Source organism: Patella vulgata, chromosome 2 (assembly GCF_932274485.2).
Source record: "Patella vulgata chromosome 2, xgPatVulg1.2, whole genome shotgun sequence".
In the NCBI taxonomy this organism is placed as follows: domain Eukaryota; kingdom Metazoa; phylum Mollusca; class Gastropoda; family Patellidae; genus Patella; species Patella vulgata.
The window spans coordinates 69,074,239-69,090,339 of NC_065880.2; the positions used below are offsets into that span (position 1 = coordinate 69,074,239).

The 16,101-nt window shown below is 35.3% G+C and overlaps 1 protein-coding gene across 1 annotated transcript in view; it reads left to right on the plus strand.

Annotated features, from left to right (window-relative positions):
- LOC126811542 (voltage-dependent calcium channel gamma-5 subunit) overlaps positions 1–16,101 on the plus strand; it is a 61,119-nt gene that overhangs the window by 35,643 nt on the left and 9,375 nt on the right. The window contains exons 2-3 of the mRNA XM_050537228.2: positions 7,385–7,477; positions 7,975–8,121. Coding sequence (XP_050393185.1) covers positions 7,385–7,477; positions 7,975–8,121 — 240 coding nt within the window. The remainder of the gene's footprint in view (positions 1–7,384; positions 7,478–7,974; positions 8,122–16,101) is intronic.

Genomic DNA, 16,101 nt, shown 5'->3' on the forward strand with positions numbered 1-16,101 from the left:
ATAAAATTGAATTTTTATAAAAAGATGTCAAACTTTGAAATCAGTTAAAATATTGATGCTAAGTAATTAATAAAGTCATTTGGTGCTTATTCTGAAAGTTTTATCAAAATCGGTTTATAATCAAAGGTACTATGTAGCTTAAAAAACCCCAGGAACTTTTGCCCGGCCGGCTGAAATATTTTTCTATTTAAAGGAGCTAAATCGCAAACATTTGGGACCTAGAAATTGACAAAAGTGGGTCGCAACGCATATAATACTGTAATATGAATGTATATAAACTGATTTACATTCAATGGTTTCCGTTTTTACTCCCAATTTCAAATCAGTTATGTTCGGCGAAAAAAGCCAGCAGTCTCAAGCGAGTGCAAATTCCTAGCGTCTGGTTATTCCAATCTACATACGCCGTTTGATTTGGTGCAATGTGTCTAGCCTCGTCCCTCGAGTCTCTTGATAAAACTGGGACTGAAGCGCATTATGGTACACGATTCGTGTACCAATGGTAAAATGTTTATTTTGTCTTAAATATTGGATATCAAAAGCCCATATTTTCCCGGTAAGATCACAACATGAATGTTGATTTAATTTGACAAATAAATCGTGTTTTGAGTTAGAGACTTAGCTACTTTAACATTGCGAATTTTTTGACCTATTTTAATAATTCTTTTTTCTTTCAGATTTAAAAATATTTGTCAATAAAAGTCTTCTATCAGGTCTTTAGAGTAATCTTTTCAAGTCAATATTCACAGGAAGTGCCGACATTTTGAAAACGGAAGTCAATCTTTAAAATTCATCTCGTCCTACAATTCTTATTTGATTTTCACTATCTTATATTTCTGGAAAACATTCACTATTAGAATTAGAATTTTGATATTTGATCTAAGAAACTTTCAAAGTGACGTCATAAAACATTTAATATTTTTTTTTAAAAAGTGTCCAAAATTTGAAATCATGTAAAATATTGATGCCAAACCTTTCACTAAGCCATTTGGTGCTTATTCTGAAAGTTTCACTAAAATCACTTTGTAAACAAGGGTTCTGTACAACTTTTTAAAAAAAAAAACAGGAATATTTTTCTATATAACATAGCGACGTTTGTCTATAAGATTCTTGAAAACAAAACAGGGTAACAATCAATGGACACCAATCTATTAGATATTGTAATTAATGTAAAAGTGTGTAATTGTGTTACTACCAAAGTTGTTTCGAGGACAACTCTAGTTGCATTTGTATTTTCCATTTGATATTATTGTAACCATTACGTCTGTTAGTCTCAGAACCTCCTAGTCTTCAACGTACTGGCCGTTGTCAATATTTGACGAAAAGTCCATTGCCCATGCGTAACCGGGAGGTTTTTTTTTTTAATGTGGTTAAATATCCAGTATCTTCTGGCCAAGTCAAGTAGGAGTTGCCCCCCTTCCCGAAATGTGGGCGTATATTGCCGTCGCCCCTGTTTGCCTGTCGGTCCATCCGTCCGTCGTCCACAATTTCTTGTGAACGCTATTATCCCATTGTTTTAAAATTGATATATGTGGTTTCATTAGTGGATGAAGAATCCTATTTAATTTCAATAATTTCTGTTCATTACGTCTAGAGTAATGGCCCTTGTTTCACTTTTTTGAACCCTTTGAACGCTATTACGCCAAAAGTTATCATCCGATCTTTCTGAAATTTACATGCATTATTTAAATTACTGAAACGAAGAAGCCTATTGAATTTCAGCAATTTCCGTTTATTAGGTCTATGGACCTTGTTTCACTTTATTGAACCTTGTGAACGCTCTAACGCCAAACGTTATCATCCGACCTTTCTGAAATTTATATGCATTATTTAAATTACGTCTAGAGTTATGGCCCTTGTTTCACTTTATTGAACCTTGTGAACGCTCTAATGCCAAAAGTTATCACCCGATCTTTGTGAAATTTATATGCATGATTTAAATTAGTGAAACGAAGAACCCTATTGAATTGCAACAATTTCCGTCAATTACCTCTAGAGTTATGGCCCTTGTTTCACTCTGTGGCACTTTGTGAACGCTCTATCCTCTACAGTTATCTGCCGATCTGTATAAAATTTATATGTGCCATTTAAGTTAGTAAACAGAACAATCCTATTGAATTTCAGCAATTTCCGTTTATTACGTCTAGAAGTATGGCTCGTTTCAGTTTGTAGAACCTTGTGAACCCTCAAACGACAATAATTATAATCTGATCTCTATGGAACTGTCTTGTAAAGGTCCCCAATTGCTTACAAAAATATAAATATTCGACAACCCTTGTCGACTCCCGGACGATTTAGCTTCTGTGGTCGTATGTTTCTTTGCCTGGTAACCTATCTTTCTCAAATGTTGACAACGCATCCAGACTAATATTCGTAGAATATTTTCGTGCTCTGGATGAGAGTCCCCAATTGCTTACAAAGAAATATATATTCGACAACCCTTGTCGACTCCTCGGACGATTTAGCTTCTGTGGTCGTATGTTTCTTTGCCTGGCAACCTATCTTTCTCAAATGTTGACAACGCATCCAGACTAATATTCGTAGAATATTTTCGTGCTCTGGATGAGAGACTAATTTGATGTTTTGTAGCTTTTGCTAAAAGATATCCATTTCCTCGATATCTCATAAAATCATGGTGTACAATGAAAATGATGTATGTCCATTGAAGGGATCTGGTGTGTTTTCTAAAGACAAACAAATCTTTCTATTCCCAGAGGTTCCCTAAATATCCCCTAACACGATATGAAAATAATCATGTTTATCCTATGAATTTCGGAATGAGATAACGATTATGCCTTTCATATTACTATGTAGATGTATGTCCATTGACAAGATCTGGTGTGTTTTCTAATGGCAAATCTTTCTTGTTCTCGGTATCGATTTCTACTTTAAAACCTGGGTTATCTCAAGGTAGTTAAGATATTGTATTTGACGTTTGACCCTACTTGACCTTTGTGATGAGATTAACCAGACGGTGATAGTCTTTATTAACTAGTCAGTCATATTTCATAGAACCAATTTCGTCTACTAATAAAACTTTTACTCCCGTCGCAGACGAGACACGTCATCAATTACGGGCGGGAAAATACGTTTAATGCAAGTCGGGTGTATGATTAAAATCTGAGACAGAACAGCGCCAGGGACAGTTTAATGCAAGCTGGGTGTATTGCTATGCTGTTAAAATCTAGCTAAGACAGAGCAGCGTCATAGACAGTTTAATGAATTGATTGGATAATAACCCGGAACCTGTAGTATACCGTGAAATCCCATTCAAATACCACATCAGTATTACTCGCGTATCCTTGGATTCCAACTTGGTGTAAATGATACTCCACTGTTATGTCCAATTTTTATTAGTATCACAACTGGTCTTAAGAGTGGAATTTCACTGTAAATGTACAGAACGATGATGTTAACTCATGTGAAGAAATGAAATAGGGTTTGGTACCCTATTTTTCGGCCCCAAACCGGCTAATGAAGAGAGACAAACGCCAGGAATTTTTTGCCCGGACAGCGGCATTTAATACGCCAACTCTTCATCGAATTTCAAGAGCGCATTGATCTTAAAAGGAGTGGAGCGGGTACCCAGATAAATTGAAAGCCAGGGAGACATGTAAAAATGTTAATTTCTTTAACTGACTATAAATATTTAAAAAAAAACTTCTAGCACACGGAACACCATTCGATGGAATAAAAATACTGTTTATTATACTGATGGCTGTTTCAACTAGTATTATGTAGTCTTTATTAACCATGCTGGTAGCCATCACTATGGCTACAACAACCGAACCATCACTATTGCTATAGCAACTGAACCGTCACTAGTGGAATGTTAAAGATGTCTGGAAATGGACAAGTATATGCATAAGTGTGTGTCCTTACCACCAGTTCCCAATGTACCATAGACTGGCACATCTGCGTAGTGTATGGAAACGACTTATCAATTCAACCAGAACAAAAAAAAACCTCAACTAGAAAACTCAATGAATATAAGAATTATATACTTTTTGTCGAAGGCCTATTCAACGATAAAACACTAAATGAATGAATACAAAGGGTGGGGTGTTGGGTAAAAGAGTTCAACATCCTGAATACAAACTATATGAACAAATTCAACAGTTCAACATGGTGTAAACTAAAGAAATAGTCAATAATTATTTGCTAAATATTAGAATAGAAATTGACGAATCCATTGGAACAATTTGTATAAATGTATCCCATAAAACGATAAATCTATAGAAAATGATAGAAAGTCGCCATGATGGATATCATTCGCTCGTGGGTTTACTTTTCATATAACTGGTTACTTCTACCAGGCTTATCTGACCTCATGATCAAATATTCTCACAGATATGTAAATTTCTCTAGGGATGAAATCAAAATCATTTTCGTTCCGTTGTTGACTTATAGCTTACAATTCGTGACCTAGAGATCAAGACTATTATAAGTATTGATTTGTTTTACAGGTCCTTTTAGACTGTAAATCTCTATATAATGTGGCCACTCAACTCGCGTGCTGATTCTCGGCATCACATGTTAATCCCCGGTTGATTTATCAAACCCGACAACTCTATAACCACTAACCAACTCAATTTTAAAGCACTTGCCTTGCGAAGGAACGCTCCTACTCAGATGGCTAAAATTGTATTTCGGAGATTTTGAGTACTTCACATATTTAACCGTAATTGCTCCTTGTCTTTCATTTCTTCTCAAATCAGAGTCAAACTAGTGCCAGGTGTCCAGAATAAATAAACGCAATCTGCCTCTGACACTACATTCGCCATTAACTGAAGCTTTAAACAAATGGAACAATAGTTTTTAAATTATGTGTTTTTAGAATGTCTTGTCAGCGGCGTTTCTGCATACTCTTTTTCGAATTCCAACTGTCCACCTGAACGCCAATGGGTACTAGGTTGGGTCCCGGTTTATTGTCACATTCAAACTCCAAGGCACACGTTTTAAGTTGGACTTCGAATTAAGAGTAGACTGGAACGCGGCTGTTCGGGCAAAATTTCAGCCATAGCACACTGCATCCCGTATGCCCGTCTTCATGAGCCTGGGTTGTTCAGGACAAATAGGACGTCATATACCATGTCGTACTCAAACTGAATTCACGATTTAGATTTGTCTTTGTTTAATACGTCATGATCGTTTGTAAATATAATTTGTTCAGAACCAAAAACTTTGACATTTTTAAAACACTTATTTCAATTGTCCCCCCTTGACTTTTGATATTTAAACAAAGCCGATTCCAAACAACATCAGTGTTTTGCATCTTGAGTTAATTGTCAATTTGTTAAGAGCCACAATACAAAAACAAAATTTATGACAAATTATAAGCGGCCTGTCTTTCGGTTGTCGCGTACTGCATGGTCACTACTGTTTAAAGGGGTTTTGTGAAAATTTAAATTTTGAATTTTTTGAAAATGTAATTTACTTATTTTATGTTATGAATAATATTTATATAAATAGTTCACTTCTTTTCATGTTAAGATATGACTTACTTTAATCGTAAACTTTCAAGAAACTTGTAAGAAAATGTTATTGAAATGTAATGGACATTACATGATAGCTGGGTTGTGATTAATTACTTTTTATATGAGGAGCCAGGTTCGATCATGGGTGTTGACCGAGACAGCTCCTGGTTTCTCTTTGTCAGTGGTACATGGCGTAGGGTCTGGTACGAAACAGTGTCTATTCGTTCGAATGGGGCCGAAAATCGAGGTCCCATGGCGGTCACGCCAAAGAACCGTTGGCACAAGGTGGATACACTGCATGGCGCATGGCCGTCTTCATTAGCCAGGTTGGTACAGAAAAGTGGTAATTTAAACCCAATTATATTTCATTTCAATTAGAATATTCAATTAAATTATATCATGACCATTACATGCAAACATGTAAATTTGTAATTATCATTAAACATTATCATTAAACATGTTCATTGTCATAAAACATGATTATTATTATCAAACATGATCATTAATCATCATTAAACATGATCATTAATCATCATTAAACATTAATCATTACGATTAATCATTAAAAATGATCATTCATACCGAAATTCAAATCCGCGAAAAGATAAAAACAACTTTGAGTTGAGTTCATCTAAATATAACTTATTGACGTTAGTTCATCTTTTTACTGTAACAATGGAGGTTTTTCTCTAATTTAATTGACGTAAATCAAGTTAGTGCTGTCACTGAATTTATCAACTTGTAAACTTAACGAAATATTCTGAAGATATCTGTCAGTTTATCCCGTATTTTTGTAAATTGGTGTGAATATTATATAGGAATGGCTATCAATTTATGAGGATTTGTCGTCAAGTTTTTATCCAGCCTTCTCATCGATGATTTACCGACCTGTACAGTTGAAACGAAATAAAATGGGTTTTACATCCTATATTTATGCACCAACCAGGAAAATGAAGACGGGTATACCACATGCAGTGTGAAATGAGGGACATTTTGCCCAGACAGCGGCATTTCCGCCTATTCACACGCGATCTCGGTGTTTAGTCCTTCGGATGTTTCGTGCCATCCGAAAGACTAAACACCGTTTTTTGGACATGACAAGGGGGATAATTTCAAGGACATTCTTCGATCGATCGATCCCGGGGCCTCCTGGTTAGTGAGTCAACACCTTAACCACCGCGCCACGAAAGCTGAAACATGCAATGGAAGATCATGGTATGCTCTGGATTGTGAGTTCATTTGATCGCATGAAATAAGTAACGATTTACCATTTAGCTTGCACATCGGAGTCTAAAGTGGTGTGTTTCATATCCATAGTTGGGGGTGGGAAAGGGGGTGGGGTGAGACTATTCGCTCAACAATTTTCTTTGTCACCCGAATTTTCCGAATGGATCAATCATTAACTAAAACGAGCTTTCCACAAAGCTCCATTTAAGTATTATAGTATTCAAAACGTAAACCGCAAGCGATTTCACTTTACAATTATATTTCTATGATATGGGGGGGGGGGGGCAGCCCGGCTCCTATGCATATGTTCATATCTAATGATTGCCATCTATGCTGTAGTAAGATGACAATAAAAATAAAAAAACCACCAGCAAATCTGTACTATACAATGTTTCCTTTTCTTTTGATAATATGAATTAAAAAAATGAAGGCTTGCGGCCTTGAGTTCTACTCACAATTATACATGCCAAGGAGTAGTATTGCTTGCCTAGAATGTAAAAGTTTTCTATATGTTCTACGTGTTTCTACATATTTACATGACAAAGCTGTGGTGGTTATATAGTGAAATACTTATGTTCTTTTATTTTTCTTTCTGTTTTGTAACATGTATCACATCAACAGGTATTTACGATTTTATTAATTTTAACTCGTACTACAATTTGCATATATTTTTGTATTTCCAGACAGAGATGCTATTTACCCTACTTGTAGATATATACAATATTTTACTGTTAATGATGAAAGAGATGGTATGAAACCAACAGATACTATACTATGTAAGTATGACATTTCCTTTAATAACTTTAAGGGTATGAGACCCTCGGGTACTGTACTATGTTAGAAATGCTATTCCGCTCAATACCGTACTATGTAAGTATGCTATTTCCTTTGATTTTATTACCTTTAAAAGTATTGGACCCACAGATACTGTACTATATATGTAAGTATGCTATTTCCTTTAAGTTTGTTAACTTTAAAATTAAGAGACATTTAGATACTGTACTATGTAAGTATGCGATTTACTTTTAATTTTATCAACTTTAAAATTATGAGACCTATAGATACTGTACTATGTAAGTATTCGATTTACTTTTAATTTTATCAACTTTAAAGATATGAGACCCACTGACAATAATGACTGTACTAATATTGTACTATTATTTCTATGGTTGTCGTGGAAGGACTATTTATAGCATCCAACAAAACATTGCAAATTCCTTCATTGCAAGTTTTATGCTTAAATGTAATATGATAATGTGTTTTTATGTTTCAGTAAATATACGACGAGCCACTATGTTCCCTTTAGTTAGTTTACTTATTTTACTTATTGGAGGCATCCTCTGTTTTGTTAGCCATTGTAAACCAAATGGTGGAAGAAAAATTTTAACATTTGTTTGTGGAATTTTATTCGTTTTAGCGGGTAAGTACACTCAAATCCAAACAAGTTTTTAAAGATACATTCCCGCGTACAAACTGTGTGATTTGATATATTTGGACTAAAAACATATTCAAACTAATTAATCTATCAAAAATTTAATTTAAATACTTCTCCAAACTTTGTATTCCCGAGGAGATACCCCAATCTATAACAAAATCTATTTTTAGCAGCCATGTTTGTCACCTAACTTCATGAAGGAGGGCCCATTTTGCAGAATGTATTTGTCATTACTTACTGTCCATTTACCACACATCTTTGATTTGAGTAAACGGGCACGAGCGTACTATATGAAAGAGAATGTGACCATGGCATCATGGCAACAATCTTGGATCGATGTATATTCGATAGGTTAGATCTAATTGATTGATAAAGCCAACTTCAAGTTTGGTTAAAGGTTAAGAAATGTAAATAGAGCTAGAGCTAATCCCAACATTACCCCTAATATTGGGATCTAGCCCTAATGCTTACCCTAACCGTAACCTACAATCTCGCCAACAATCACGTGACTTAACCTTATTTACACCTCGGGGACCTTGACGAAAATTGAGCTGGCCTTAACAAATAGATTCACCCAAATTGAATAAAAACATCAACAAGAAGAAATTCCCCAAGTGTATGGAACCGGTTCCTGGTTCAAAAATAAAACTTTAATTGAATTTCATGTGGGTAGTGAGTACCCGTCTACATTAAAAAATTTAGATCTACAGATAAAGCCAATGTTGAGATATAATGGATTTTGGTTTCAGCTGTCGACAGTTTAAACTAAAAACAAATTCCGTTTATTATTTCCAAACGATAACCCCATTGTATATTATCTCACAAATATATATTTTTCAAAACTATTTAAAGATGGATTCCCAGAATAGTATTTATCGTGTGGTTATTTCCAATAAAAGTATGGTATTTTTTGTATATATGGAAAGTAGAGATATCCAATCTTACTAGAAAAATACTGGATTCCCCGAAAAACACTCATGGAGTGTAAAAAGGACAAAAATGTAAGGGTTCCCCTAATCAACAGCCCGACGGTTAGGAATTTCTGCACGCGTGATGTCAATGCTCACACGCGAACATTGAGCGCTTGATGTACAAGTTGATAAACTTTATGAAGAGTTATAGGTACAACACTTTCTGAGATAAAAATGACGGGAAAAGACGCGGGTAGTGGATAATCCGAGAATTTAATTAGGATTCGATCTTGGTAATAAACAGTAAGCGATTAAAGACAACATCGTCTTATGTATGCAATGAATTCTCCTCTGACTTTCAAGAGAGGTAAGTCACGTGACGTAAACATGTCCTGGCTTGATCGAATTTTTATAGCAGGACATTCCTTCGCAATTGCAATGTTTGAGAAGGATTTGAAGCAAAGTTATGACAAATTAATTAGTTTGAATATGTTTTTAGTCCATATATACCATTAATTCACCCATTTTGTACGCGGGAACCCATCTTTAAGACATTATTTTGAACAAATATCAAAGAAATTTAACTCACTTACCTAACGGTTTGGCGCGTTTAAGATAGACAATAACTTATATATGCTTCGGTTGCAGAACGTCAAACCTCGTTTCATTTGATGTATTGTTTTGTTTGTTACAGAAGATCCGTGACTCACAGGCGCCTGTAATGTGGAAAACATTTCAAAAATAACATTAAACCATGACTAAGTATAATGTCTAAAGGCTGTTACGTCTATGTTCGTAAGCGAGATTATCAAATAATTCGAAATAACTGGTTCGATTCCGATTTCTAACTCAGGGGCAAATAACTCAACGGAAACCGATTCTCTTTCAGTAGATATAAGATACCAAAGTGACAAACGGGTTGGAATAAAATAATTGGGATCAAAGTTCGACTTGCAAAGTGTTTGTTATTTATCAAATATGGCTACTGATTGGCCTTATAAATATTTTTTAGATATTTATACCAACACAGGGCACAATGAATTCCTACTAATGGTTACCCACGTATAGTAATAGTCTTTCTGTCCTCACCCTCCCCCCTTTTGCATGGCCATTTTTGTTGACATTTTGGTGTAGAATCGAAGAAAAGGTTTTGAATGTACATTTTCTAGTAGGTTCTGGAGAATATTCATGATTTTGGGGCGGAAGAATAATAGAGTTAAAAGGTTTGTTAAAATATAGGGCGGACAGTTGCACGTTTACTAGTATGCTACATTCAGTTTGTGTATCCCAAGAGTTCCATAGTGAACCCCATACATGCTTTTGAGTAAGAGGTTGCCAGTTTTTGCTCTCTCTGTGGTAGAAAACGTAAACCTAACGAAAATTTTGGGAAAAGAGCCGGTCACTGAGACGAGAATTAACATTACAGTCACTGGCGAAATTAATGCTATAATGTGGCCATTTATATAAAGTAAGGTTGTTTCCTGCAAAAAGTTGGTGTCTTAATAAAGAGTTTAAAATATGTATAATTGTCTTGTAAAGGGTTGATGTTGCTTACATATGAAGATAGGACTTTTATTTGAGATATTTATATATAATTATATGGTAGGGATGTTATAGCGTGTAAGGGGTTTGTAGTTATTTATATATAAAGAAAGAGTTACTGACTGGTAGCGAAGACAGACAATGACATGGTGTGATTAAGGCATATATAGTTAGTGTAAGAGTTACCATATATAGACTGGAATGGGAGAATATGGTGTTAGTTGTGGGCGGGAATTGTAAATCTCAGTATTAAAATCAATTTCCAAGACCTGAACTTAGATGGAGAATAGCCACGGGGTGTGTAAAGTTAATTTCATGTCTTACTCCGTCGCTTTCTAAATAAAGATATATATACATACAATACAGACTGATATTAACGGGCGAAAAATAAAGAGGTTATTGGCTAAATATAGTAAATCATTAATATTTATTTCACATGGAAATATTATTTCGCACTTGAGGGACTTAATAGCAAATATAGATCATATAATACTAATTTTAATTGAGTATTAGGGCAGTGGACTAAGGACGACAATTTCTCGGTGTAGTACTATTTGATAATTTATGCGAAATTGTATTAGAGGAGGCATTATACCCTACTTCTTCCCTATAAGGTTTCGTGACATCCTGTACAATTTCATGTCTTGGCAACTGCCAAGGTTATATGGATTGCCGGTAGATGCGGTGGCTCAGTGAGTAAGACGTTGGATAGCTAACCTTGAGCTCCCGTGTTGGGATCTGTGTGTTAGCCGAGAAAGTTTATTGGGATTTTCCGTCATAATTCCCCATTATCAGTGGTGCAAGGGATAATGTATAGTCGTTCGGATGGGACGAACCGTATACACATTGGTGTGCACGTAAAATATCCATTGGCAGTTGGAATTCGATATAAGAGTAGGCCGTAGCGCCGCTTTCCGGACTCCCTCGCAGCACACTGTATGGCGTATGCCGTCTTCATAAGCCCAGTCGGGGCCGGAATGGTAGAACCGTAAACCCATTTTATTTCATTTTCATAATTATTATATATGTCTGCCAATAGAAGCAAATTTGGTATTTATTTAATTCCAGTATTAATTTTGTTTAGCTTACACTACGTTTGGATGGGCCGAAAAACCGGGGTCCTGTGTACAGATTGCCGTAAAGTTGGAAATCAAAATAAGCGTAGACCGCAGTGACGCTACCCAGGCAATATGACACTCATAGTACATTGTATGGCGTAAGCCTGTCTTCATTGGCCTAGTCGGTGTAGAAAAGTAGGACGTTAAACCCCATTTCATTTCATTTACTAAATGACCGTCAGACTACTTCTTCATTAATAAATGTTTCTCATGCCAATGCGATTTTTTATTGGCTAAAGGAAAGTTGGGACCACCTGAACACAGACTTGTCAAATATGTTGTTAGACGTTACTGCAGCGTGAACATCAACAACATAAAATAGAAACGAAAGTAAGATCAAATGACAGTTGAATCTATCTACCAAAAAATTCACGATCTCCCGTAGATAAGGAGAAATATCTCAATATTTGAATTGTGTTATTCTTTTATAATATTTAAACATTAGTCATGGTTTCTTACTGGTTATTCCCTAACACTGAGGACTAGCGCTATCCCCAACCTTAGCGTTGTGTTAATATGAGCCCAGCCTTACATAATAGCCTACGTGACATTACCCTGCCCCACCCCACCCCTCCTATTATACCAATGTTTTTATAAAGCAATACCCTTTTAATTAATGAAAATTTATCAAATTCTCTGTAGTAAATCTAATGACATTATATGATATTCTGCCTTTATAGCAGCGTTTCGACCCATTGATCTTGGCCTACACCGAGATTCTAACCCGGGACATCCTAGTGTAGTGGTCGCCTACTATGTTGAAAACGTAAATCATTCTGCCCTGGTTTATCGCCCTCTATGCCATTGTTTAAATCACTACGGTGTTTGTCGAATGATACAGTATCTTTAATCTAACGTTAGTTCCGACTAAATCGCCATGCCAAGGGTTATTATTGATCTGTTGGGAGAGTTTTATGATTTTATGAAATAAAAGATTGTCAATGTTCATGTTTTCGCAGTAAATGGTTTTATAAATATGATTTATATCAAATATTGATTGGACGAGATGTTGGACTTGTTTGAGAAGTAAGGCTGAACGCGATCGTATATGTACGGTTGGAGAGAGATAAAGGATTATTTAATGAAATCAGTTTAGGTTAGGAACTTGTTTTAACAGTAATGGTTGTACAATCGCACACGCACTATATATTGTATGGCTGAATTGTGTCATTTCGTTCCGCTTTATTTCAGCGTGAATGAATACTTACAATTCCAAATATCTCTTAATGCTGAATTTCTTACGCTAAATGTTTATATTTTTGATCTAATATAACCAAATATCTTTTGTATTCTACATTACTTTTTTTTTATTTCGTTATGGTGAATATAATCATGTCTTTATCAGGGCTTCCCACGAAGAAAATGATGGCGAGCAATTAAGCACTCGCGCAAAATTAACTTCGCGCGAGTATGTCGAGTGGTTAAATTTACTCACACAAATTCGTTTCACGTGATCAATAGGCTGCATACCAATAAAGACAAAAATCGTATGTGGGATAATATAGTTGTTTAATCAGACGTAACAAACTGAAAAATCTGATAAGAATACAGATCCTATTTCGTTTTGTTTTTTAAAGTTCAAAATTACGTTTAACTTGTCTTTACTACACTGGGATCTGGAAGAATTGTTATATAACCCGCGTCCTGGTTGATGTGAGGGATTAGAGAATAAAACGGTCAGTTGCAGCGAGTTCTTCGCGTGCCATGCACAGAACCGTGGGTATCCTACTAGAAACATCAACGTTGATGGGTTAATCAAATGTATGACGTCATAGGGTCAAAAACCTTTTATGATCCATTCAATTTGCCAATAACACTTGTTTTAATCTGATCATATACATTTAATGCGCTTTCTATACAATCTACTTCAATCTGTAATTCTTTATAAATCCTATTAATTACATTTTCTTTCATATCTCCTGTTCTACAAAATTGTTTGAGAATTTTAAAATTACCGTTTTGTTCTATCAACTTAAAATATTTATCATTTAATTCAAACAAGGATGGGGTTTCCAGCAATACTCATTCAAAGAATCCTTGATCATTTCTATGGTTGGCATCACATCAAAAGCTAATATATATTCTCTTTCAAAACATTTACATAGATGTACCAAACATTCTAATATGTACAGCAAAGTACACACATCTGTCAAAAATTCATACGTGTATAACTTCTTCAGAAAACCTTTTAGTTTTGCTTTTGTGTCTGCAGTGTGACCTCTCGTTTGAAGAACATCATTTTCATAGCATGTAACAATAAGAATCCACATAATGAGTTTTTTTGTACTTCGCGTCTATGATACTGAAACCTTGTACCATTAATTTGAGCAAGTTCATAATAAGGAATGACATTAGCCAAACCAGCAACCTTAGGTTCTCCGTTTAACTTTCCGGGTCTTTTTAAAAGTTAAAGGTTTGATATATAAAATTCTTCAACATCTTTGATTTCTGAACAAACAAAGGCACCGTTTGCCGCTAGCTCTGCACGTTGAGCCACACAATGTATTGGTAATATCCATTGTCTATTAAATTTAAAATTTGTGAACACACCCGAATACTTGCCGGTATTTACTGAAGCACCATCTGTAGTTATGCTCAAACCAAGTTTGGTTTCGTTGATAAAAACATTATCTATTGCTGTTTTTTCGATTCAGCATCACCCCCGTCATACTCTGCCAATATTTCCAAGCCTACACAATAATAGACATGAAGTCCGCCATTGCTCATTGTTCGAATGTAAATCAATTTTAAATCTCCACCAGTTTTCACAGGTTGGCTTCCATCATTGAGAATACTGAAAGTTGTTGCACTCAATTTCACTGTTTTGGCAACCCTGTCAATTATGCTTTCTGCCAGATGCTGAGTAATGATGGTACCTAATTTTTAATAATTGTACACTATTTTACTTCTGTAACGGCACAATATATTTGATTGTGAATGTTGTGTGCCTGTGGTGTTATGATTTTCATTCTGGTACATATGTTTTACAACAAGTTTATATTCCAGTGAGATGACATTTCAGATTGTTTCCACCAACTATTTCAGAACAGATTTTACAATAGACGTGTGTTATGAATGATCTTTGCTTTGCAGGGTCATATTCATCCTTGTAAGAGAACGACGACAAAATGTCGTCGCCCCATTACAGAAAAGTTAGTAACTGAACACAGTTGTCCTTAGACATTATTTTCATTTGTACACGTGTTGTTTATTCCGGTCAAGATTTTGCAAATGTGTTTTGTTACAACAAAAATCTTGACAGACTCCGGTAGCCTACATCTACATTGTATATAGGGTACCAGAGTCTGCCGAGGTTTGCCGAGTGCACAAAACCGGAACCACAAATTCAACTTGATTAAAAGTTTGAATAGGAAATGTACATGTTTTTTTTTTAAATTTAAGAAGAAAAAAAATCTTTTTTACTTATATCAAAGCTTGATATTTCGTTTATTTATCAATTTAGACCGGTGAGTTTGGAATTCCACTTTAGCACATGGCTAAAAATAAAACAGTGACCTGTCTGACATCGCGTCCTGACAATATCTCAGGTGTTTTCACTGGTGGATACGGATGAGAAATGACGTAATGATGGCGTCCAACATGTTGAGTGACAGCACTGAAATCTCAGGCCGGACCTGTGTGACAGTGACAATCAACAAAAGCAAACTTTTCAGTTTGACGGCTTCTGTTTTATAAAAACGATAAATATTGACCCAAAAAGCAACGAGATTAGTAACTACTATCTATTGAACAATGTGTGCAAGGGACTGTCTACTTGCGCTAAAACAAGTTACGGAATTACTAACTCTAGATGACGCTACTTCCCATTGTAAATATAATCTGTATTTTATACTCCTTAACACAGAATTACTAAGTCTAGATGGCGCTATTTTCCGTAGTAAATATAATCGTTTTTTCATACATCTTAATACGGAATTACTAACGCTAGATGTATATAACCTTTGTTGAATACATCTTAATACAGAATTAATGACGCTAGATGTATATAATCTTTGTTTAATACATCTTAATACGGAATTACTTACTCTAGATGTCAATTTTTTACAGTTAATTTCAATATTTGTTTTACACATCTTTATATTGAATTACTAACGCTAGATGATGCAATTTATTATATCGGGGAAGGGCGGGGGTACCGCGCGCGCTTTAGATCATAAGGTCTGCCATTTATAGGTCAAGTGGTATTGTTTCCATGTACGTGACAATGAGTCTTGTTGCCTATTCAACCTCGTGGGGTTTTTCCGGATCATCCGGTTTCCTCTCTCTGCTTAAGTCCTCTATGCGCAAGCGAATTATTCAAATAAGTCCAAAATGATATAGTCTGTGTCGAGTGGGCATTCATCTCCTTTTCTCTATTTTATAATTTAAAAATA